This window comes from Ailuropoda melanoleuca, chromosome 14 (assembly GCF_002007445.2).
Source record: "Ailuropoda melanoleuca isolate Jingjing chromosome 14, ASM200744v2, whole genome shotgun sequence".
In the NCBI taxonomy this organism is placed as follows: domain Eukaryota; kingdom Metazoa; phylum Chordata; class Mammalia; order Carnivora; family Ursidae; genus Ailuropoda; species Ailuropoda melanoleuca.
In genome coordinates this window covers 83,305,687-83,331,220 of record NC_048231.1, presented here as the reverse complement: position 1 = coordinate 83,331,220, position 25,534 = coordinate 83,305,687, and the positions used below count along the sequence as shown (strand labels likewise).

Genomic DNA, 25,534 nt, shown 5'->3' with positions numbered 1-25,534 from the left:
AGAGAAATCTGTTTTAAAGTTCTATATTTTTGTCCCTACAAACATCCATAAAAACTAGACATAACAAAAACAGATGAAGCCAATTCCACGTAAGAACATAATTTCAGTTTTCTTTTTCATATGAAGTATATACTCTAGGAGCACTAAACAAACTGCTCAGCACAGTCAGTACTCAATGTCTTCTGCACCAGCAGCCTGGACATCACCCGGGAGCTGGTAAGAAATACAGAATCTCAGGCCCTACCCCAGACCCACTGCATCATGAGGAGTAATCAGCTCTCCAGATGATTCGGATGTCCACTTTCAGGCAGCGAATGAGAGGCAGGGGAAGTGTGTGTCAGAGTTGCCTGGGAACCTGCTGAAAATACACCTGCCAGCGCTCTGCCCTTGGTGGTCCAGGAGGTGGGGGGGGGTAGGCAGAGGCATATGCATTTTCAAGAAGCTTCAGGGTGATTCTGAAGCAACTTCCTGGTTAAGAAACCATCCTTTAAAAAAAGATTTTAACCAAAATCTGTAACATGTTCACCATGTTAAAGTCAATAAAGCTTACCCCCACAACTCACCCAGTCTCTTTCACAGCATGGGTGCTGGTGCCAGATGAGAACATGTGTTCTCACTTTTCCCTACTAAGTAATTTCTGACAGAATTCTTACAGAATTTCCTCTCTATTCAAAAGAATGAAAATGATTCTCCATTGCTGTTTTTAAAAATAATTACCTTCTTGCTCGGTAAAAGTTTCCATAGAAGATCTGAATGTTTGTTTCTTTTCCAATCTGATGCCATAATGCCACCAACTCCTTCCCACCATGCTGGTAGCCCCTGCCTGTATTCTTGAATTTTTTTCTTCAATTTACATCCAATAGTTGTTACTTGGTTGGTAAAATACTGGTTGGTAAATAGCACATGTGAATAGGTGGCTTTTAATAAACATACATTATATATATATATAGAGAGAGAGAGAGAATATATACGTATTCTAAAATATTTATTATATATCTCATATAGTATATGTGTAAATGTATCTTATTTCTCCAGATAAATATGTATTCATTAAAAGCCATCTATTCTCATGTGTTATTTACCAACCAGTATATTAGCAGTTTTATGTATATATATATGGTTTCTGTCTTATTTAAATAAGCAGGCTATATGCCAGTTGGCTTTGTTTTTTCCTTAAAATATAATTTCCATAAAGACTGTACTAGACATACTTACTAAGCAAACATTTTAGTAAAATTACATTAACTCAGCATATGGTCCTGCCTTCAGTAAACACTAAGCAAAAAACAGGATTTGTAATTATACTTGTAATGTTAAACTCAAATCAAGAGAGTATTTTTGGGGGTGATTTTGTTTTGATGAAGGTAACATGAAAAACATAAACCTTTCATTTTTAATTAAAAGAAGCAAATAGTGATCTGATTGCTTGTTTTATAAAACAGATTTATATAACAGATTTCTGACTTTACTCATCTGTTAAATGGATTAATCAATTGCATTTTAAAATACTCCAAACAGCAGTGCCATTTCAAGCATTCTTAAAATGTTAAATTATATTCAAATTAGTATGAATCAATCTCTACCTATACATAGAAGGACATATGAACATACAAATGATGCCCTTTTTCCCTACAGAATATCACATCTAACATACCAAGGACTGTGGAGAGAAATACCAAATAACGTGCACCCTTACATGTAGGTATGAGTAACTTTTTGTAGTTAATCTTCTAGAACGAGCACTTAAAATAAGTTTTTGTTCCTTCAAAGCAATTATGTTAGGCACATATAAAGTAATACTACTAACTCTCCAAATGCTTTTGGGTTTTCCTTTAGAACTCTCCAATACATAAGTCACTTAAGAAAACTGGTCTCACTAGCCAATAGTTACCCATTTTACTGGGATTAAAAATGGCATTTCCTGGTCTGTACACCTACCTCATTCATGCCCACTTAGCTCTAATTTTGGTGGTTTCAAAAAATTAAATCCATCTTCAGTGGAAAGAGTTGTCACTAATGGTATTCAAAGGAATGTATCATAAAGACATTCCAAAATTATCCAAATAATAAAGAGCACCACTATTGGAACAGGGGGTGTAGCCTTTCCAGTTAAATATACTTCATTCAAATATGAAACAGGACTAATTTGTTAAATGTCACATGATGTCAGTTATAATTTATGCATTATATCCCTTCCTTTGAATCATCTAGAAATAAATAAAATGAAAATAGGTGTTTTTCATAATAAGCAAACCTAAATTTCTAGTTGGGCAATAAAATTGCATTAATTGAAGCAATCAAATTTAAGATATTACCTTTATTAAATAAAAAAGTTACATTATGATTTTTATACACTGTTGAAAACAATGACTTTTGTTTATTTCTCTAAAGACAGCAGTCCTTCCCGTTTCTCTCTCATGATGTTATAGTTAAGCCTCAATTTATGTCCAGAATATAAAGAAGGTAGATTTTTTGCATGTCTCTAGATTTATCAACTGCAGAGGAATTTCAGAGCATGAAGATAAAATGAGGCTGAAATAAAAGAACTTTTAGATATTGACAGCTTGTCCTTAATCTGGTTAAATTTGGTTTAAAATTCTATATTCATATCCACAGAAGTAAACTTCTATTTTAGTAAACCTAAAAGTAAGCTGGGGAGAGATTATTAGTGTAATAGTACATAGCAAATACTTTGGCAAGCATGAACAACAGCACAAGGTGAAGACATTTACAAATACACTTGTAACATCTCTTTGATGTGGTAGGAGTTAACAAATCAGAAGAAAAGGATTATGGTTATTTGATTGCAGGGTGCTGGTGGGCATTCACAAAGTAGCCAACACATTGATCCTCAATGGAAGTACAGATTCATGAAAAAAAAAAAAAAAAGTCAAGCAAAGCAGTGGGGGAGAATAAAACACAGGAAAAAACCATAAATTTGAGAACATTATCTCTTTTTGTCTGAAAAAGAAAGGAGGTTCCCTGAAGCATGGAAAGTATTTTTCAGTGGATGTGCTTCTATTCCATTATCAGGGGAGGGCTTAATGCCGATTCTGGCCAGTCATACACATCCGGCAGCAGGGAATCATATTCACTTCGCCATATTCTTTCTCTAATGTATTTGGCCTTGTCCTCAGGTTCTGGGTATCGGAAAGCCATTTTGTTAGCATACAGGTATTCTGTAACCTGAAAAATAAGTAAGATTACTGTGTAGGCTCTGAGTATTAACCTGAGAGGAAAAGTTATATTAAAACACAAAGAAATGAATTTAGAAGAATGACATTTCTCTTTTTTCAAAATAAAAAAATAACATTACTTTGACTCATTTCAAAACATTTGGAAACTATTAAAAACTTGAAAGATGAAATAAAAATAATCTGCAATCTTACCATAAGTTTGATGTGTTTTTAAGTCACCCCCCCCCCATTATTGGCATTTTCTTAATACTTCAACCTAACAAACAATTTTAAGCTCTCTTTGTGTCAGCCAAGGAGCCCTACGTGGGTGACCTGCCTACCCATGTCCTTCCCCCACTTTCAAATACCATGTAAGAGAGTCTACTTCCTACCCACAGCTGACTGGACTGAGGTGAAAACCTAACCTAATGTGAGCCAGGTGTTTTTGCTCTAGAATTTGGATTAAGAGACACAGAAATTATAAATCAGGTGTTGGACACTAGAACTATAAGGTCAAGTAAAGTTAGGGCTGGGACCTACACATGGCAACTCACCACCACCATCATGGAGTACTAGGCATGTTCCACGTGCTTTACATGTACAGCTCATTTAATCCTCACAAGAATCCTATGAGGTAAGTACTGGTAGTATTATCCTCATTTTACATATGACACCAAAGTATGAGGAGTTTAAGTAAGTAACTTGCCCCAGGTAGTTAAGTGAGAGCTGTGTCTCAAACCCAAAGCATTCAGATTACAGATCCCAGGCTGTAAACAGGTAAACCAGATTACTTCCCACCTCATTTGGCTTGAGTGGATTTCTGATAGTAACCAAGCCACACACCATGACTGGTGATGAGGATAAACCCTCTCTGAGCCTCAGTTTTGATGTAAAATGAGGTAGTATGAAAAGCTTCCTCACAGGATCGCACAGTCCTATTATATAGTAAATCGTCAAGTTATGGTTTCATTTAAAAAAAATATCACACATGATTAAGAAATTTCAAACAATTATGGCTTTTCCTCCTACTCCAATTCCCATTTCAAATGGTGACCAGTATTAAAGTCTATTTCAACTTTCTAAGAAAAAAATTTAACAAAAAAATGAAGGTTATTAAAAATAACCTTTCATACCAGGGGCTCAACCTTACTGTATTTTGTGATGAAAATGTGTTTCCATTCTTTTCTCACCTATTATAAGAAACATATTTGTACCCACAGAAAAGGCTGGGGCAAAGCATGAGATCGGAGATGCTCACTAGCTGTGGGATGGGGTGGGGGACAGAAACAAAGCAGTGCCTAGTCTCCTGATCCCTTGCTCTTAAAAAGGAAAGCCTTAGGGGCGCCTGGGTGGCGCAGTCGTTGAGCATCTGCCTTCGGCTCGGTGTGATCCCGGCGTTATGGGATCGAGCCCCACATCAGGCTCCTCTGCTGTGAGCCTGCTTCTTCCTCTCCCACTCCCCCTGCTTGTGTTCCCTCTCTCACTGGCTGTCTATCTCTGTCAAATAAATAAATAAAATCTAAAAAAAAAAAAAAAAGGAAAGCCTTAAGCCAATGAAGGAGCAAATTCTCTACCCTGGGGAAGGCGGAAGAGGCATGATCCTGGGGCTACGCTCCTAGACCATCCCCTAAGCACAGGTATCTCCTCCTATGTCATATGACCTTTCATCTGGACATACGGGTAATTTCCTGTCTGTTATGTTCTAAAATCTGTCCCAAATGTAATATCATTCTATAAATTCTAAAGCTGAGCTCTATTCATCCTAGTTCTGGGCTCTAAAATCCTCAGTTGTTTTGCAACAGTAAGGTATTTAGACTCCTTAGCCTGGCATTTGTTTATCTGTACAAGCTGGCCTTAAGATAACTTGCAAATCCTGTATGATGCCATTTTCCTACCTATACTTTAGATTTCAGCTCAACTGGATTGGCTGTAATTTTTTTAAGATGTTATTTTAAAGTAATCTCTACACTCATCATGGGGCTCAAACTCACATCTCCAAGATGAAGAGTTGCATCTTCCATTGATTGAGCCAGCCAGGTGCCCCCGGACTGGCTGTTCGTTTTTTTTTTTTTTAAAGATTATTTTATTTTATTTTTTTTAAAGATTTTATTTATTTATTTGACAGAGAGACAGCCAGTGAGAGAGGGAACACAAGCAGGGGGCGTGGGAGAGGAAGAAGCAGGCTCCTAGTGGAGGAGCCTGACGTGGGGCTTGATCCCAGAACGCCGGGATCACGCCCTGAGCTGAAGGCAGATGCTTAATGACTGCGCCACCCAGGCGCCCCTTAAAAATTATTTTTAAAGATTATTTTTGTGAGAGAGAGAGCACGAGAGAGCGTGCATGAGAGGGAGGAAGGGCTGAGGGAGAGGAAGAGAATCTCAAGCAGACTCCCCACCAAGTGTGGAGTCTGATGTGGGGCTTGATCTCATGACCCCGAGATCATGGCCTGAGCCGAAATTCAGAGTCAGATGCTCAACTGACTGAGGCACGTAGGTGCCCCTCGTGGTTATTTCTTAAACATATCATCCTCTACTTCCCAATCTTTAGTTTATGAGTGTTAAAATAATGCAAGAATAACATTTATAGTCAAAGGGGTAAAAATTTTATGATCACCAGTATACAGTCAAAAATGTGGTTGATAAATTCTACATCTGATCCTGAAGTTTAAGAAAATCTTAGTAAACTAGGGATGAAGATTACTTCTTTAAAAAGATAGAAAATATTTATTTCAACCAAAAGCTAGTATCACATTTAGTATTAAAATACAAGGATGGCCTTATCAATAAGTTGCTGAAAACTGCTCTTAAGGGGGGGAGAAAAAGAGCAATACATAAAAAATGAAGAAAAAAATTACTTGCAAATGATTCAAAATTCAAAATTCCAAAAACAGTTAATTGAAAGAGTTAAGACTGCTCAACAAACTAGTTATCAAGTAAATTCATAAAAATTAATACCTTCCCTATATGCCAGAAATGACGAGTGAGGAAACAGATATGGAAAGAAAAATCTTCATATATTATAAAGAACAAAAAATTTTAAATATCTAGGAAAGCAATATTAAGTAACATACCACATTTAGAGAAGAAAACAACAAAGTTATATTGAAACACTTAGAAAAAGAAACAGACTGTGCTGTGTGGGAAGAGGTACTGTTGGGAAGGGAAGAGCCAGGACCAAAGATTCAATTTCACTAATTTAATTTGTAAGTCTGATAGTTTCATACACAGATGCACGGTTTCCTTTGAATTAAAAAAATTGATAGAAAAATTCATCCAAAAGAATGCACAGTTTAAACAGAGAAGAAAATACTGAAAAACCATAATAATGGGAAACATAGTATCAAATAATATACATTATTACATACCATAATAATTATTATTTAAGATTTTTGAGTAATCTTTACACCCAACTCACAACTCCCAAGTCAAGTTGCACTCTCTACTGACTAAGCCAGCCAGGTACCTCCACATACCACAATAATTTAAAAGGTGTGGGTGCCCCCCAGGGGCGCCTGGGTGGCTCAGTCAGTTAAGTGTCTGCCTTTGGCTCAGGTCATAATCTCAGGGTCCTGGGATCAAGCCCCACACTGGGCTCCCTGCTCAGCAGGGGAGTCTGTCTGAGATACTTTCCCTCACCCTCTGCCTCTCCCCCTGCTCTCTTTCTCTCTCTCAAACAAATAAATCTTTAATGTCATTAAAATTTATGTGAAGTGTAAATTAATACTTACTTTAATAGCGATGTTAAGAGAAACTTCCTGAATATCAGCAAGTGGTGGGTAAAGTCTCCCTTGAGCTAGCTCTTTATCTGTCAATTGATTTGCCAGAGCCTGAAGAGAAAAATAGCATTTTATTTTTGTTTGTTTAAATAACACAGACTAAGGACCTAATAAAATGGAAAAGGGGTTTGGGGAGCAGAAAATAATACAGGTAACATAATTCTCCTTATTTTTAGCAGGAATATGCTTAAAGCATTGCAGAGATTAAAATTGTTCACCACTAAACAAGAAATAACCAGATTGAAAGGTTTATTGACATATTCTACTTAATACATACAAAGTTTGGCATAATTACATCAGTTACAATGAAAATAAACATTAAAATCTGTATTAATGTGAATTCTTCAAAATTCATATTACAGTCTGGCACTCTAATAGGCCAGCACACTCCAAATAAACTAGTATTTGTCCATTAAAAAAATGAAGGTGTTACATTTTATCTATGCTGTCACAATATATTATCTTCAGATGTATATACACAACAGGTATAGTATGTGTTTAAATATGAAAGGATTCATACCTTAACATTCAAACGTTTGAAAAATCATGATAAAAAATTAATCTTATGCAAAAGTAGATAGCCAAATCAAAAAAGCAACAAATGAATAACTTCCTTTCCATTCATAAGGCAGATTTAACCTATTTTCTCTCTCTGCTTTTAATTAAGATCCACTCATCTTTATAATTCAACCTGATAAAAGAGCCAAACAATATTTAAAACGTTTACCTTTGCAGCTTCTAAGAAAACATGGTCACTAATATGCCGGGTGTTACAGAGAATAACAGCTAAAGCCACGCCTACAAAACATTTTAAATAGTTAATTTAGTAAGGTCACTTTTCAAATTATGAAAGGAACCAAATAAATTCCCAGACTTAAAGCAAGTTAATGGTAACCACTACCCCAGACGCACCCCCCCAAACAAAGCAGCCAAGAGAAAACAATCTGAGAGTTAAAATCAAATGATCTTTGTTAACTGTTACAACTCTTACCTCCTAGAATAACCTTAGAAATATCAAATGGCTCTTCTCAATTTAGTTTTTACAATTAGCAAAATTACAATGCATACAATTCATCAACACTTGTTACAAGAAACATCAATTTCCAGCCACCTCTAACCCTTCCACTTCTTGCTCTATAGAGGCAGCTACTTTCAATTCTTTTAGCTGATTATTTTTATATTTCTTTCTCTCAAACAGCTTGCTTGTATTTCTCCTGATTGACTTTGAGTTTTATAGATCACCCACTCCTTTCTGTCGGAAAAAAGTACTTGGCTTTCTTTCACATTTCCAGCCTCGTCCATTCTTCCAGTATTGTTAGAGCACCATTTTGGCTGAATCAATCAGTAGTCAACGTTTGTGTTATTATGGCTTCATGAGTGTTACTCACAGCAGAGCCATTATTAACACTGTCGTGATTATTTCTACTCTTCTGCATAACTTTTGGTTTTCCCTGAAGTTACTGTCCTGTTCTCCTTATTTTACTTTTTCAGTACTTAAAATTATTTCACACTGAAATACTCATTTGAGTCCCTGAATCATCCAGGGTCTCAGTCACCTCATGTACTCTCTTCCTTCTACAGCTAATACAGTTCCTTAAATGCTCGGGGCAAAATCTATAGTCCTCTGATATTTGTCTTGTCTATTCTATGTTCCTTCTTTTCCTCTTCATTCTTGACTATTGGATTTTTTTTTAAATCATTTCATTTCCTCCCCTAACATTCTCTCACCATAGCTGGGAAGTTTTTCTAGTCTTCTAGTGGTTTTCCTAAAATGTATAACATGCACCTTTATGTAAATTCCATGGCAATCTCTAAATTACACTCCCGTCAGACAATGCAGGTCCCTTGTAAGGGTTGCACTCTACTTAACTGATAAGCTATCATAGTTGCTTCTTTCAAGGAAATCTTTTTGCTCTGGCTGCATTCGTAGTCTTCTCCCTGTTGTTGTTTGCCGAAGCCTCACAATGATGTTCCTAGATGTGGCCTTCCTTTTATTTATCCCACATGGGTTTCACTGGTTTCATGTCAGTATTGTGTATTGACGTCATTCAACAGGTTCTAAGAAATTCTCAGCTGGGAAGCCTACAAATATCACCTCTGCTTCATTCTCAGGCTCATCTTCTGGGACTATACAATAAAGTATATCAGTTAAAGGTATATATCTGTTTTTCTATATTTTTCTCTTTTTTTGGTCTCTGAATCATTTCTTCTGACCTTATAGTTTAATTCTCTTTAGTCTAATCTGCTATAAGTCTCATTCACTGAGTTCTTAAATTTATTTTATTTTTCAATTCTAAAATTTAGTGTTACTTGGCTGAATCTTTCAAGCTTGGCTTTTATCTCCATAAACACAATAAGCATATTTGTTTCATAGCACCTGTTTGATATCTAGAATTCCGGAGTTTTGTTGTTGTTTCTGATACTTTTGGCTTCTGCTGTCTTGTCTCTGAACATGCGTCTTTATCTTTTATTCTTTAACTGGAGGTGTATTTCAGAATTTGTTAAAGTAACTTGAAGAAAAGGATAGTGTTATCTCGTTCTACAGAAGATTTGTTTGCTTCTGCCAGTCACTTGTGGGTGCTGGTAAGCCAGAACAAAGGCTTGAGGTTTTCTAGATCATCCACGTGATAGTGCTAATGATACCCTATTCCAGGGTACAGCCTTTAGGGTTTCAGCCCACTAGTGGTTCACATAGAATCCCATTCTCGGTAGATGTCAGACTCTAACGCTTGCCCTCCCTTCCATGAAAAGCACTGTTTTACTGCTCAGTGACTTCTTGCTGATCAGAGAACACTTCCAGTACAAAAGTCCTTCACATGCTAGTTTTCTGAGCCCTAGTTCTCTTCCTACTCTTGATCCAGAATTCCTGGAGTATTTTATTAGTCAATATCTTGACCCCTTAAAGTTTTTATTTTTGTTGTTCCTTCATCCAGTTATAATTGCTGGACCAGGTAATTCAAACATTACTGGAGCCCTATACTTTTTTTTTTATCAACAGACTTTTGGCCTCCTGCTTAAAAGTCCATTTTTACCTCTACTACCAGGTCATTTTTACATCTATATTTATAGTGCTGGTAATGGTTAATAATAAAGTTAGGACTTTGTAGTGTATAAAAATAATAAATTGTCAAATTCCTTATTAGTTAAATAAGATTCAGAAAATGACTTTGTTAAAATCAGCAGAAAAGTATTCTTTTCCATGCTCTTTATGTGCCTTTATGCCACAGAAATATTGTTGGATAGAACAGATTGATTTTGAACATTATCAAGTTCTAGAAAGAGATCACTGGTGATGGGAGAGTTTCTATTACAGACACTATGTCTCAAGAGCCAAGCACGGTAGAACTCTACACATTAAACAGCTACATGGGAAGAAAAGGAGGAAAATTCATACACAAAAGCACTGGAATATTCAGGCTAAAAGTCTTCTTTACTTTGACAACAGTTATAACGTGCTTGCTTGATGCTAGCCTACATACACTAAAAATCTATCCGTCGTGAAATCTTAGAGCCTACTGTCAGCTCTTCAGGGAGAGGCCCACAAGAAGACAAAGGAAATTCAGGCCAAATCCAACATAGTCTTTCATTAAAATGAATGAACAACTAAGGATCACCAGAAATTTACAGAAAATGAACAGCACAAAGGAAGAAATATTTAATTTCTTTTTTTTTTTTAATTTTTTAAGATTTTTTAAATTTATTCTACAGAGATAGAGACAGCCAGCGAGAGAGGGAACACAAGCAGGGGGAGTGGGAGAGGAAGAAGCAGGCTCACAGCAGAAGAGCCTGAAGTGGGACTCGATCCCACAACGCTGGGATCACGCCCTGAGCCGAAGGCAGACGCCCAACCGCTGTGCCACCCAGGCGCCCCAAAGGAAGAAATATTTAAAAGAATCTTAGCTCTCAGAAGAAACTCAAAAGGATCCTGTAACCTTTTAAAAAAAATAAAAGTGGCAATTAAAAAAGAGTGATTTTAAGATAAGATAAAGGTACTGGGAATAAAAAAATAATATTTGAGCCTACTGAACGGCTGATATATGCAAATGTTAATTTCATGTGGTATGATACGAGCATTATGGTTATGTTAAATTTAAAAAATTACTTTTTTGGAGATACATTACTGCAGTAGTTATGAATGAAATTATATGATGTCTCTGATTTGCTTTAAAATAACTCAAAGAGGAAGGAATGGTTAGGAAAATATGGTTACATGTTGATAACTGCTGAAATGTGGGAGATTGGAACATGGGACTTCATTCTTCTCTCTGCTTTTGTGTGTGTTTGAAAATTTTTATAATTAAGAACAGACTTTTGTTGTTGTTGTTTTTAGTTTCTATTTTAAGTAGGCTCCATGCCCACACGTGGGGCTTGAATTCACAGCCCTGAGATCAAGAGTTGCATGTTCTATGGATTAAGCCAGGCAGGCACTCCATAAAAAAAGATTTTTTAAATGTACACAAAAAGTGCTAAAAAACAGATGAATGAATGAATGCCACAGAACTCCCCCACATTACAGAATTTAAAAAAGGCAGAGCTGAAAATGTGAAATGAAATTTATAAGTCAAGGACAACTGAGATAATTGACCATGGTCTAACAAAGTTCCATAAGAGAAAAACAGAAATAATGGAAGGAAAGAAATGAGAAAGAAAAAAAAAATCCTTTGGAAAAGAAGATATAGTGAACTGGCCCCCATACAGATGTGCATAATAAATGGAAATAAGCCCAAACCTGGATGTATCCTGGTAACCTCTCAGAAATCTAAAGAGAAAATTTTAAATATTTTTAGGGAGAAAAAGCTAGTATGGATAAAGAAATGAGAATCTCAATGACATCAGATTTCTCACATCAACACTAAAAGTGGAGAAATATTTTCAAAGATCTGAGGGAATGGACTTTCAATCTACCAATCTCTACCCAACCAAACTATCAAGTGAGAAGACAAAATAGACATTTTTAAGATATGGAAAAAAACTCAGGAAGTTTTCATCCACACTTTTTCAAAAGATGTACTCCAGAAAAATGAGACCAAGACAAAAAGGAATATAGCACCAAGACAGAAATAGCACATATGCATGAGAGAGGGGACAACATGGGTCACAAGTAGTAGTCTGCTGTGCAGGGCGCTTGGGTGATTCAGTCAGTTAAGCATCTGTCTCTTGGTTTCAGCTCAGGTCATGATCTCAGGGTTATCAGATATGTAATTTGCAAATATATTTCATTCTGTAGGTTGCCTATCAACTGATGAATGGATAAAGAAGATGTGGTATAGGGGCACCTGGGTGGCTCAGTCATTAAGCATCTGCCTTTGGCTCAGGTCATGAACCCAGCGTCCTGGGATCCAGCCCCGCATTGGGCTACCTGCTCAGAGGGGAGCCTGCTTCTCCCTCTCCAGCCTGCTTCTCACTCTCCAGCTCCCCCCGTTCTTGTGTTCCCTCTCTCGTTATCTCTGTCAAATAAATAAATAAAATCCTTTTTTTAAAAAAAGATGTAATACACACACACAATGTAATATTACTCGGCCATTAAAAAAAAAAAAAAGAATGAAATCTTGCCATTTGGGACAACATGGATGGAGCTAGAGAGTATCATCCTAAGCAAAATAAGTCAGTAAGAGAAAGACAAATATCATATGATTTTACTCATATGTGGAATTTAAGAAATAAAACAAATGAAGGGAAAAAAGAGAGAGAGGCAAACCAGAAACAGACTCTTAACTACAGAGAACAAACTGATGGTTCCCAGAGGAGGGGGTGGGGATGGGTTAAATAAGTGGTGGGGACTAAGGAGTGCACTTGTCCTGATGAGAACTGGGTGTTGTTGTATGAGCACTGGGTGTCCTGATGAGCACTATATTGTACACGTGAAACTAATATTACACTGTATGTCAACTGGAATTTAAATCAAAACTTAAAAAAAAAAAGGAGGTACTGAAGGCAGACACAAAGAGAATTAAATAATTTTATAACGTTCTGTTCCTTTTCATTTTTATATACCATGTACTACATTATTTCTATAATAAAAACAAGTTTAATGAAAAAGATGAATAAATACATTTACAGGGAAAATAAAGCAAGTTGGATTTGCTGAATTCCTTGAATTCCCCTGTACATACATACCAAAATTCTATAAATACTATTGTTCATTTTAATCTTAAATTCTATGTAATTTTGCTAAGTATTTTAATGTAATTAACTATTACTCTTTTTTTTCTTGAAGATTTTATTTATTTATTTGACAGAGATAGAGACAGCCAGCGAGAGAGGGAACACAAGCAGGGGGAGTGGGAAAGGAAGAAGCAGGTTCACAGCAGAGGAGCCTGATGTGGGGCTCGATCCCATAAGGCCAGGATCACGCCCTGAGCTGAAGGCAGACGCTTAACCGCTGTGCCACCCAGGCGCCTCCAACTCTTTAACATAAATAATGGTGGCACTTACCTGGAAAAATATACACATTGTTTCCTTGGCCTGGTGTAAAGAGTTGTCCGTCACTGAGTTTCACTGGCTCAAATGGACTGCCACTGGCAAACAAACACCTTCCCTGTTAAGAAATGAAATAAGCTCAATTTGTAAATTCATGTGGACTAACACTGAGGTGAACCAAAACAAAATTAAATCCTGTACTAAAACAGACCAATATATTACTTGCAAACAGGCATAATTTACTATATAACATAATCTTTCATTAAAATTCTTAACAGAATGAGTTTCTATGCATAGCACACATTCAAATAAAACTGAAAATGGTCCATTAATAAACTAAAAACCTCACATTTCTATTTCTTTTAAAAAGCTTAAAATGTAGATGGGCCAACAAATACCATCCTGAGTAATACAGATGGCTATCAACATCTGTGAATGAAGGGGAACACATCAAAAATTAAACTGTGATCACTGACTGTACGTCTATTTTTGGCTCTGTTCCAGGTGCTTTGTATGTGTTAACTCAGTTTAGCCGCACATAAAGCCTTATGAGATTATCATCATCTCCATCTCACTGATATAAAAAAAAGAATCTCAGAAAACTATAGCTTAGACTTCCAAGTACTTTATAAAAAGTCACACATTACAATTGAAGCAGTTAAACTTGAATCCAGATTTTTTTTTATTCCAAAGCCCATGGTCTCTCTAATAATGCTAATAATGCCCTGGGTGGGCAGTTTATGCAACAGATGTATGGTATAACCAGACTATTACCCCAGAAAAATACAGTATGTTGTCTTGTTGAAGAAAAATAAGTCACCAAATTTGAGCACTGTGCTCAACAATGGCATATAATGTTGCTAGAATATTTGATATTTCTTTATTTTAAAAAAGATTTTATTTACGTGTTTGAGAGAGAGAGAGCAATCGAGCACACATGAGCAGGGGAGGGGCAAAGGGAGAGGCAGACTCCCTACTGGAGCTCCATCCCAAGACCATGAGATCATGACCTGAGCCAAAGGCAGACGCTTAAACCACCCAGGCGCCCCATAGTCAATATTTCTAAAAGAATCTGATACCTGTGAAATTGAAGAGTTCCTGAAAGTAAATTTATAAATCCCTTATTTTTTTTAAAGATTTTATTTATTTGAGAGAGAGCAAGAGAGAGAGCAAGAGAGTGCATAAGCAGGGGAGCAGCAGAGGGAAGAAAGGGAAAAGCAGGCTCCCCGCTGAGCAGGGACCTAGGGCTCAATCCCAGGGACCCTGGGTTTGAGCCGAAGGCAGACGCTTAACCAACTGAGCCATCCAGGTGCCCCTATAAATCCTTTAAATATAATTTCCCTACCACAAATCCTATCTGCTCCACTCCTCCTTGGCAAGAAACCACAAAGAGCAAGAAAACAGTAGTTCTCAAACAGGATAATCTATCTCGGAATACTTGAAGCATGACTAAAGTAAGTCATGTTTAGTTCTTTTATTTTTTAATTTTTATTTATTTTTTAAAGACTTATTTATGTATTTTAGAGAGAGGAGAGGGAAAGCCAGTCCCAAGCAGACTCTGTGCTAAGCACAGAGTCCAACACCAGGCTCGATCCCACAACCCCAAGATCATGACCCAAGCTGAAATCAAGAGTCAGCTGCTTAACCGACTGAGCCAGGCACACCGAAAGTAAGTCATGTTTAAACAGCTACCTGGATTAAGTAAGAAATGGTTTACAGAAAACTGAACTATCTCCACACAGTAGGATGGACAAACTGACATGGCACCTGAACACTGGACAGAATAGTAAGTGTTTAGACAATGCCTTGTCTTATCTCTAGATCCAAAAATGTGTGTTATACCAAGGCTGATTATTCTTTGAAGTATAGTGGATCCTTGCATTAGTGGATTTAACACTCAACAATTTGACCCTTTGGACCATCTGAAGGTCTACAATATGTATTAATTATTACTTTTACAAGACATACTTTCAGTTTCAACATGACGCAAAGTGTAGAAGCTATCTAACTGTGCTAGTGCTGGGCCCAGGTGACCGTCCTGAAGCTAGTGTCAGGCGGCTGTATCATTTTCTACAGATAGCTATGATCATTCTCTACCTGTTCTAAGCACAGCTCTACTTGTGATGAAATTGTGTTTCTTTGAAGATTAAAATCAGTTCATGGTTAATGTCATATATCATTACAATGATAATGCATGTAATAATATAGATTATTTTTGTGATACCACTAATTTTAATAGCTTTATAACATGGTTTATACAATATCAACTCTTTATGAGAAAAATGTTACATTCTCATGATATCAGTAAATTTGGAGATTTAGAAAGATCTTGGGTATCTTCTCTAGAATGGCAAGATTCTACAGCAGTTCATCTTCTTCAGGCTATTTTTTTTTCTTTCATAATCAACCTACAGTTTAAATGTAGTTGGATCTTAACCATAACCAAGTGTTCATTCTGAAGGTCAAGAATTAAAAAAAAGTATTTCTCTCACTAAGCAGCAGAGGGTGTTAGAGTAACACCTAGGCTTCTCTCTACTGAAAACAAAAGGACACTAAAAATTTAAGAGGTGACTGCAAATATGTAATTTATGCCATTATTTTATGTAACACTAAGAAGCAATTTATGTGAAATTAAACTATGACACAATACTTTTTTATCATTTTTAGGAGGTAATACAATATTGAGGAAAAATTTCATCTTAGAACTGATGGAATACAATATATCAAACTAGTCTCCTTGGAGGATTTTTATTCATTCCAATAATGCACAGCTCTTACAATAGTATTTATTTAAAAAAAACTTCTTAAATGTTTGGGCAATCTTCTAGTGATATACTACTACTGCCCAAAACATTTACATTTTTTTCTATTTCTAAAATGCCAAAACCCACTGATACATAAGTATGTTTATCAGTTGTTGTATAAGACTAAGATTTACTTTTTGGGGCAATGACCATTAGTTGTAAGTAGTAAAGACTGGTAAACAGGATACCACACTTTGGTAAAACGATAAGACAGTATACTAAAGAGACTGATTTTTTTTTTAATATCTGGATGCTGATTTTGTGGATGATTTAGAAGAAAAAGATTTCAATAACTATTAGAAGTTTCAGTGACTACTATAACTATTGGAAACCAATAGTCAGGAGAATTTATTTTGACTAAACTGAGTGGCAATATGAAGTGAAAGGAATTTAGAGGGGGAATGTATGTATCAAAATAAATTTTTCGGTAATGAGAAAAAAAAATGCTAAAGGCATAAGGAGCGTGAATACTAAGTCTGGAAAGTTCTGAGAAGGTTCTGCTCTGGCAATGATCTAGGCTGTTTCACACCAATTCTCCTTCTGATAACAAAGAGAGAAACTGGATAAAATACATTAAAAATATTTGTTTTTTTTTAAATATTTTATTTTTATTTATTCCACAGAGATAGAGACAGCCAGTGAGAGAGGGAACACAAGCAGGGGGAATGGGAGAGGAAGAAGCAGGCTCATAGCGGAGGAGCCTGATGTGGGGCTCGATCCCATAATGCCAGGATCACGCCCTGAGCTGAAGGCAGACGCTTAACTGCTGTGCCACCCAGGCGCCCCTAAAAATATTTGTTAAGAAAGTAGCAGTGCTATCAAGATCGTGAGAGCTTGCCTTTGGCAGATGCAGAATAGGAAAACGAGGTATGTGAGCCCAGCACTTGAAGCTTTTCCCCTCAAGGTGATCGTGAATTTCAAAAGGAGTAAATGTGGCTGGGAGCCTGAGCAACAAAGCTATCAGGAGCCTCACAATGAGAGAAAGAGAAAAGTAAAGTTCAGGGGCTGCTAGGGATGATGAGTGCTAATAAATACCCCAGGACTTTTGATTCATGCTCAAAGGGGTACACACTGGGAGCAAGGGTGAACTGTGGCAATAGAGCCGGCACCCCATGGACTACACTGATTAGATTATGATGAGCTGCTCCAGAGCAACACTCACCAGAGGAAAAGGGAAGACCCCTTCATCCAGAGCCTCAAATTACTGCTGCAATTGCTCACCCACACCATCTAGCATTCAATAAGAAAACAAAAAACAAAAATGAAACTAGGTTTACTAAAATACAAGACTGCATAACCAAGAAAAAGAAAAACAGATAACACAAATGGACTCACAGAGAGTTAAGTATTTCTTGCCATCAGACCTTAACTTTAATCATGATTCATACATTTCAGAAATTAAATAACAAGACAGAATATTTTAGAGCAGAACTATAAGCTATGCAGAAAGATGAAGTATTTTTAAATTACTGTTAAAAGTTGTGAGGTGTGATAATGATACTGTGATTATATCTTTAAAAGAACTTTTAACTTTTAAGAGATACACTATAATATTTATAATGAAACGATACGATGTCTTGAGATTTGTTTCAAAATAACGCAGGACGGGAAGGATGTAGAGGAAACAAGATTGACGAGGAGGTGATCAGACTACTCTACCTCTGTATATTTTCGGAATTTTCCATAATAAAAGACGTTTTTAAAAGAGTGGAGACAAAAACATTTATCATAGATTTGTTACCTATTCTGAAGTACATGACCTAATAATTATTCCTGCTGGGTATCGTTGTAAACAAGCCTTTAAATATTGCTTCCTGGGGCCACTTAAAGATCACATACAACAACAATATAGAATGTGACTACATTATGGAGATTAAAAATATATCCCTACAGAACAGTAGGGAAAAACCCAACTGTCCTAATGGCAAATGAACAGATACTTGTAATTGGGTTAGAACCCTGTGGCAGTGTCAAAAAACTCAGAAGAACTAAAGCTTAAATGATTTGGATGAAAGTAAAAACTTGTTCCTGACGGCTGTTAGATGATTGAAAACAATGGCCTTCATAAAGACAAATACCGACAGTGAAGATATGTTTGAAGTGTAAAAAGAATTGTTTTACATAATGTGAGGGCAAGAAAGAAGAATTTATTCATAAATTGATTATTTCTATAACATATCATTTTAAGTCTGTGTCACTAATCAGAAAAATAGTCAAATCAAAATTCTACAAATGAAAAATACAATAAAATTAAGAACTTAGCAACAGATTAGCATAGCTAAAAATAGTATATGCAACTGGAAGATAAACCCAAAGAAAATCACCAGATTAAAATACAGTATGCAGGGGTGCCGGGGGGCTCAGTCGGTTAAGCGTCCGACTCTTGATTTCTGCTGAGGTTGTGATTTCAGAGTCATGGGATAGAGCCCTGCGTCGGGCTCTGTGCTCAGCATAGAGTCTGCTTGTCCCTCTCCCTCTGCTCCTCCTCCTGCTCTTTCTCTCTCAAACAAATAAATAAAATTCTTAAAAACACCCACACAGTATGCCAACAGGATGGAATACGCAGAAAGTAGTGTAAGAGATAAGTGAGATATGCAACAAGCCTGACACTCTACAACTGGAGACCCACAAGGGGAGACAGAGAATGCAGCCAAATCAGATATTTCCATCACAGGCCCCAAAAGAGGGCATCAATACAGAGAGCTGTGCAGTTCCAGATGGAAAAAACACAAAGACAACTATGCTCACTGTGGCAAAACCCAAGACAAAATGATATATGAAAAGGAAAACAGAAGTCAGAAAACAGTAGAATAATATCTCTATGGACTTTTACTTCTATGTACAGTGAAAAAATATCCTTCAAAATGAAGGCAAAATAAAGAGATTACTGAGAGAAATTCATCAGACTCACACTCAAGGAAAGTTCTTCTGGTAGAAGGAAAATGATCCAAGATAAAGGCACAGACATACAGGATGAACAGAATGGCAACAGAAGATATTAAAATGTATCGAAATGAATATTTTGTGTTTAGAACAATAACATTTTTTGGGATTTAAAATATAATTAAAATGCACAACAATAGCACACAAGACATGAATGTGTTAAAACGGAGATATAAGGTAATAACCTCCAGAATTCATACACATAGTAGTGATCCGTGGGTGCATACTGTAATCTCTACAGTTACCCATGAAAAGAATTATGCAAGAATGTATAACTAAGGCTAATAGAAGGAAAATAACAGACATAACCAATTCGTGCAATTATTAGTACCTCTGTAAGTGTATATGCTTCTTCAGCCGTGCATTCAGCCATTGCTGTAGGATTGCTTAATGCAAATATTACAGGCCTTTCATTGATATCAGCCATGGCTTTGATTACACTAGGAGTGAAAAGTCGGCCAGCTCCTGCAACTCCTATAATACATAAGGGGGAGAAAAGCAACTTCTTTACATGTAACATAAAACAATTCTTATCAACATTTCTATAATAGGTTTAATACAACAAAAGCACGGATTTTGTATTGCTGAGAAAATGCCATGGGAATACAATCTCCCACCGCCCTGCTCACATGTTCTCCCTTTCTGTCTCTAAAATAAATAAATAAAATCTTTAAAAAAAATAAAGACTTTTACATTTTCTGGAGTGAACCCCATGACATTTTGGCATAGTCTGATGTCAGCTATGCAGTGCCTGACTCTCAAAACATACCAAAGCTTTCTGCTTTGTTGCCAATGCAAAGCTTTGACCCTGCATAGAACTTTCTTGGTGCAGTCTGTCAGATGACCTTGGTCTTTTTCAGGTTTTGAGCACAGCAGTCACACCAACTCTAAAAGCAAAGCATGATCAATTGCACAGCTTCCCACACTTAAGAGTACAGGCAACATCTGTTAATTGAACTTTACACACTATGACCAAAAGGCTATCACAGAAAAACACATTATATATGCTGAAAGCTAGATTAAATAGGTCATTTCATTTTTAGTACTTCTGCGTGGTAGTTATGACGAGCAACATATAGTTAAGTGATATGATGAGTTGTCAACAACTCTACTTACCAATTATAGCTGAAGGCCTGAGTATATTTACTGCATCTTCAAAAGTATCAGGTATATTCCCTGGGGCTGAGTGAGCAAATGGTTCCTGATGACTCTCTATTTTAGCTTTCCGCCCCTGAAGTTTTGGGAAAAATACAGTATTTTTTAGTAAATGCTTACTGAGGATTGAGAAGATATCATTATGAGTCACATATTGTTTCTACAATAGCAATGTCTTTTCATTCTTATTTACTTTCCTCTTCAGCCTCTATCTTCCAATTCTATCTTGCAGTGTCTACAAAACTGAGATATAAAACATAAATCAAATCTGGTCATAACCAGAAACTTCCTAGTCCCTCTCAAAGACTCATTTACTTTGTGAAGTGCTTCTAAATCCAATATGGCACAAAGACTTACAATCCCTTATCTGGGCTAGATGTAAAATATTTTCATATTTTAGACATGTATTATGGTAATATATCAATATTATAAATCCCCCCCACCATGGGCACCCCAAACTGAACAAAATTTAGTACACTAAGCAGAAAAAGTCAAGACTACAAATACCCTCTCTGGTTTTGCTCGATAAGTTCAAGTCAATTGTATTTGTTACCAATTTCAAAAAAACTTGGGAATTTCAGAGCTTTTAGGATTTCAGAATTGCAAATAGACATCATGGACTTGTACTAGCAAGAGTTCTGAAACAAGAGAAACGGAATTCTGGTTCAAGATGGCTGAATGAAGAAACATGCTTTCTTCCTGAAATCCCAAGCCAAAAACTATAAAAATTAAATCCTTAGTAGTGTTACAGGGCCAGGAAACATACTGACAAACTATAACAATGAAGAATCTCTCAACAATTTAAAGCAGTCAAAAACATACCAAATGCAAAAAACCAACCAGGCTGAGAAATCCATACCCTTATTTTGGCAAAAGAGAAGACCCCACTGCAGAGGTGAATTTTTCCATCAAAACTCTGGGGTAACAGATAAGTAACTAGCAGGGTCTGGGAAAAGCAGCACACCATCATCAGTTGATGGGAAGTTAATTAAAGGACTGACATGTAGCCTCAACAGATCCAGGTTCTCAGAACAGTGGCTTCTTATGCTTGCCCCCAGGAGGACCACAGCACTCCAATACGCAGGTTCAACAGGAAACTCTCAGTCTCAAAAAGGAGGGCAGTTTTGGGTCAGCAGGAGAGTCTAGATGCCTAAAACCCATAGGTCAAGCTATTCACACACCCTAAAAGAAAAATATACCCCTAACTTGCAGATATACAGGGATTCTCATTTATGCTAACCAACAGCATATTCATTCTAGATTTCACTTGTTACAAATACAAAAAAGAAACACAAAACATTTGTGAAAACCAACTCCACAAAAAAGAAGCACCAAACTGTATACCAGTAAAAATATGTATTCCACCAATAACCTTCTAAAAGTACAAAGTTTATAATCCTTGTATCTTATATACAAGCACTTGGCTTCACAGGTTGCTTAGATGTGACTCTTACGTCCATTACTTATAAGCTGATGACCTTGGAAAAGTCACCTGCCCTTTTAAATCCTTAGTTTCCTTATTTATAAAACTTCACAGAATTTTTGAGAAGATTAAATGAGATAATACCTGTAGAGTTTTATCACAATATCTGGTACATTTTAAACTACTATTTTAAATTATGTATAATTTAAGCACTCAAGATTTTTCATTCACACACTTTTTCATTTTATTTTTTGTACCAACAGTTGCAAGTACTAGTTAAGAAGAAAAGCTTTCATAACTGAAACAAAGTACGTTGAAATAAGCTTGCTCCAAAGAGATATATTTCAAGTAACTGCTGTATGTCATTATATACAGCAAAAATACAACAGCATTGTGTACTGGATAAGTTCAACTCTGAAATGGATTACCTAATGTGTTACACTGTGTAAGATATAAACCATTTCTTAAGCTACTAAAAATGGCAATCAATGCTAGGAAGGCAGGCAGGTGCGAAGGATACTAAATTAATCCATGAACTGGCTTTAGGAAAGGGTCCATGGATTTCTCTCAGACTGTTACAAGGGATTAGGATCTCTGAATGGTTAAGGAATTTCTGCTCAAATGTCAGATGTCCTGCTAACAATTTAATTAGAAATGTTTGAGTTCCAATTAAAAACCTAGTTTTAGAAAGGTCAAGTACAATCTTATTTGCATGGTTACTTGATCTCTCAAGAAAGAGTCAGAGAACAAAGCAAGAAAGAATACGTCTGGTGCCAACATGGAGACTATGACTTGAATATGAAGCAAGAGTCATTACAAAAGACAAAAAGGAGACTGGAGGATTTCTGTTAAGAATATACTGGAATGTCCCCAAATGGTACAATCTGGATTTGTCCAGTGTGATACAATATTTTAAGAACTGATAATATTTTTAAAAAGTCAAAATAAAAGTATCATTGTAACAACATTCTTCTGCTTCTCCAAAATTTAAGTACCTTACCTTAAATAATAAACCAAACTTGTCAACCATCCAAATTTTCTTTTGTGCCTCTTCTTCTGAAAGGCCATTTTCTACCATAGCCATAACTATGAGATTTGCAATTCCAAGAGCAGCCTGTCCAACAAAACATAAATTTAAAAAATAAAGACCAGGGTATAATACAATGCTTGAATTACTTTATGTATATGAGAATTATATATTACAAGGAATATTTGGTTTATTCTCTAACAAATCACGCAAAAGTTGATTCTTTGTGATATCCTCTCTAAATCACAGTATTATCTCTAAACATATTCTAAATGATCTACTTTATAACAGAGATCTTCAATTCATACAAGATCGCAACAAAATTAGAAGCTCATTATGTCTCATTTTTCCAATTCTAAAGGAGAGTATTAGTTTTAAATTCTAAAAGCTTACAAAAACTTACCTCTCCTGCTCCAAGGAATAAGATTTTGTGTTCTGAAAATGATTTACCGATAACTTTTTGTGCTGCAAGAAGGCCTGCTAGAGCTACTGCAGCTGTCCCTGTAAGAAAAATAAAGATTTTTTGAAATGATTTATTTATTTTGGAGAGAGAGAGAGAGAGCTCGCGAACGGGGTGGGGGGGAGGGGGAGAAGGAAAGAATCTCAAGCAGACTTTCCACTGAGTGCGGAGCTCAATGCAGGGCCTGAACTCACGACCCTGAGATCATGACCTGAACCAAAATCAAGAGTCAACCAACTGAGCCAACCAGGCACCCCCCAAAATAAAGATTTTTTTAAAATAAAAGATGGGCAGATTAAAAACATTTAAAGAAGGTAGGGATCAAAACCCTAAGGTTTTCTTTTTTCTTTACCTTGAATATCATCATTGAAGGTACAATACTTTTCTCGATATTTTCTCAAGAACCTGAACGCATTATGATTTCCAAAGTCTTCAAACTGAATAAGTGTGTTCTGTCCATATCTAAAAACAGCAAATCCATAATGGCTGTGTTGAAAATACCATTATTAAATAGCTTTCCTGTCTAATATTCCTTATGATCCCATTTAAAAATAATGTATCATGTTAGTCCATTTAAGGCCACCTGGCAATTTTCAGAGCTATAAAAACGGGTTGAAATGCAGAAATCTATTACTCATTCAGAAAAATTTATGGTATAAACTATTTCCAAGTGCCTACAAGGTTGCCCAGCATATATAAGCATGAAATAACCTCCTAAAAAGAAAGAGATTTTTATCAGAGTATCATAAAGTATATATTTGATATGTGTATTCTTATTATATTAGCAGTTAAACAGCAACATAAGAAAGTATATATTAAATAAGAGGTTAAGAAATAATTTCTGTAGGAGTTCATTGGCATTCAAAAAAAGACCCCAATCATCTTAGTTAGCTGGGTAAGGGAAGGCTTGAAAAGGAAAAAAGACTTTATTTGGGCCCTGAAAAAACAAAAAGTAAAGAGGTAGGAAGAAAAACAAGATGTACTTTGGTGACTCTGAATTTTCAAGTCAGGCTATATATTTCAGGGTTTATATGGAAGGATAAGGAGAAGTTGGTTAAGGCAGGTTGGGGCCAGATAAGGGACACTCTTGAATGCAAAATTAGGGAATGGGGACTTTATTCTGTATCCAATGTAGAATCGCTGAAGGCTTCAGGGAAGGAAAGACTCTTTAGGAAGGACAGACCTGTGAGTGATATGTAGTCCATACTGGTGTGTGGAGAAGCAGCTAGGAGGCTCCTATGGTAAGGGGACAAGAAAATCTGAAGGAGAAGCCATGGGAAGTTAAAGGGACAATTATGAGACATCAGAATGAACAAACAGAACTTGATGAGGACCTCTTGAGACGTAAGGGAAACGCTGTTCAAGTGCCAGGGCAATCTGGATGACTAAGAAGATACTGTTTGATTGTCCAAGGTAGGGAGGGAAGGGAGGAGATGGCAATTTCTGGAAAGATGAAAAGTTTAGTTTTAGATAAGTCAACTTTGACTCTGAAAAGGCATTAATTTTCTAGTATCTTCTATGTACAAGCAATGTAAAAATTAGGGCCAAGCTGGATCATAAAGAGTTTGGACTTTACCCTATGACAATAGGGAACCACTGAGAGATTTCAAGCAATAGAATGACATGATGAAGTGCACATTTTTAAAAGATTAACATGGAGGTAAGGTGGAGATGAAATGGAGAGGAGAGAAATTGGAGGCAGGTTTAGAAGCATCCCGGAAGGAGAGGAAGATCTGCAGAAAGGCTGTGGCAATGGAAAAGAGGAGATGTATCTCTGAGGCATGTAAGTGGTAGTACCATCTGGGTCTGAGGACTGACGGACTCTGTAGAGGGTTGACGGAGAAGGCGGAAAAGTCAAAGATAATGTTAAGAGCAAAGTTTTGGCCAGAGTGTGAATGTTGCTGCCATTAATAGAGGCCGGCTAAACAGAAGATGGGCAGTTTGCTAAGGGAAGGGGTTATTTTGGACACGAATATGAAGGAGCAACAGAATGTCTAGATGGAGGATTCTGGATGTTGGCCTCAGAGAGAAGCTGGACTAGAGATGGGTTTTCATGGGTTTAGGAGTCGCATAAAATCATAGCTTACATGCTCAAAGAGAAGAGAACTATGGATTCATCCCCATTTAATAAAAGTGAGAAAGAAGAACCAGTGAAGATGACAAAGACAGAAAGAGGTGGGAGAAACACCAAGCTAGGAAAGCCTTTTAGTAGTTAAGAGAAGACAGAAGTTCAAAGATGAAGAAGTAGAAAACCTGATCAGATGCTGCAGAAATGGAGAGAGAGGAGGATCAATGGTCAGTGAATTCTAAACATGAAAGCTGTACAAGAGTCCCAGGAATGGTAGAAGGAA

General features: G+C 36.5%; 1 protein-coding gene across 1 annotated transcript in view; it reads right to left on the bottom strand.

Moving 5' to 3' along the window:
* Positions 1 to 2,297: 2,297 nt before the first annotated feature.
* ME2 (malic enzyme 2) overlaps positions 2,298 to 25,534 on the bottom strand; it is a 48,441-nt gene continuing 25,204 nt past the window's right edge. The window contains exons 8-16 of the mRNA XM_002916787.4: positions 23,536 to 23,645; positions 23,127 to 23,224; positions 22,697 to 22,810; positions 20,235 to 20,349; positions 19,450 to 19,592; positions 13,387 to 13,489; positions 7,679 to 7,749; positions 6,904 to 7,002; positions 2,298 to 3,186 (exon numbers count right to left, since the gene is read on the bottom strand). Coding sequence (XP_002916833.1) covers positions 3,019 to 3,186; positions 6,904 to 7,002; positions 7,679 to 7,749; positions 13,387 to 13,489; positions 19,450 to 19,592; positions 20,235 to 20,349; positions 22,697 to 22,810; positions 23,127 to 23,224; positions 23,536 to 23,645 — 1,021 coding nt within the window. The 3' untranslated portion in view covers positions 2,298 to 3,018. The remainder of the gene's footprint in view (positions 3,187 to 6,903; positions 7,003 to 7,678; positions 7,750 to 13,386; positions 13,490 to 19,449; positions 19,593 to 20,234; positions 20,350 to 22,696; positions 22,811 to 23,126; positions 23,225 to 23,535; positions 23,646 to 25,534) is intronic.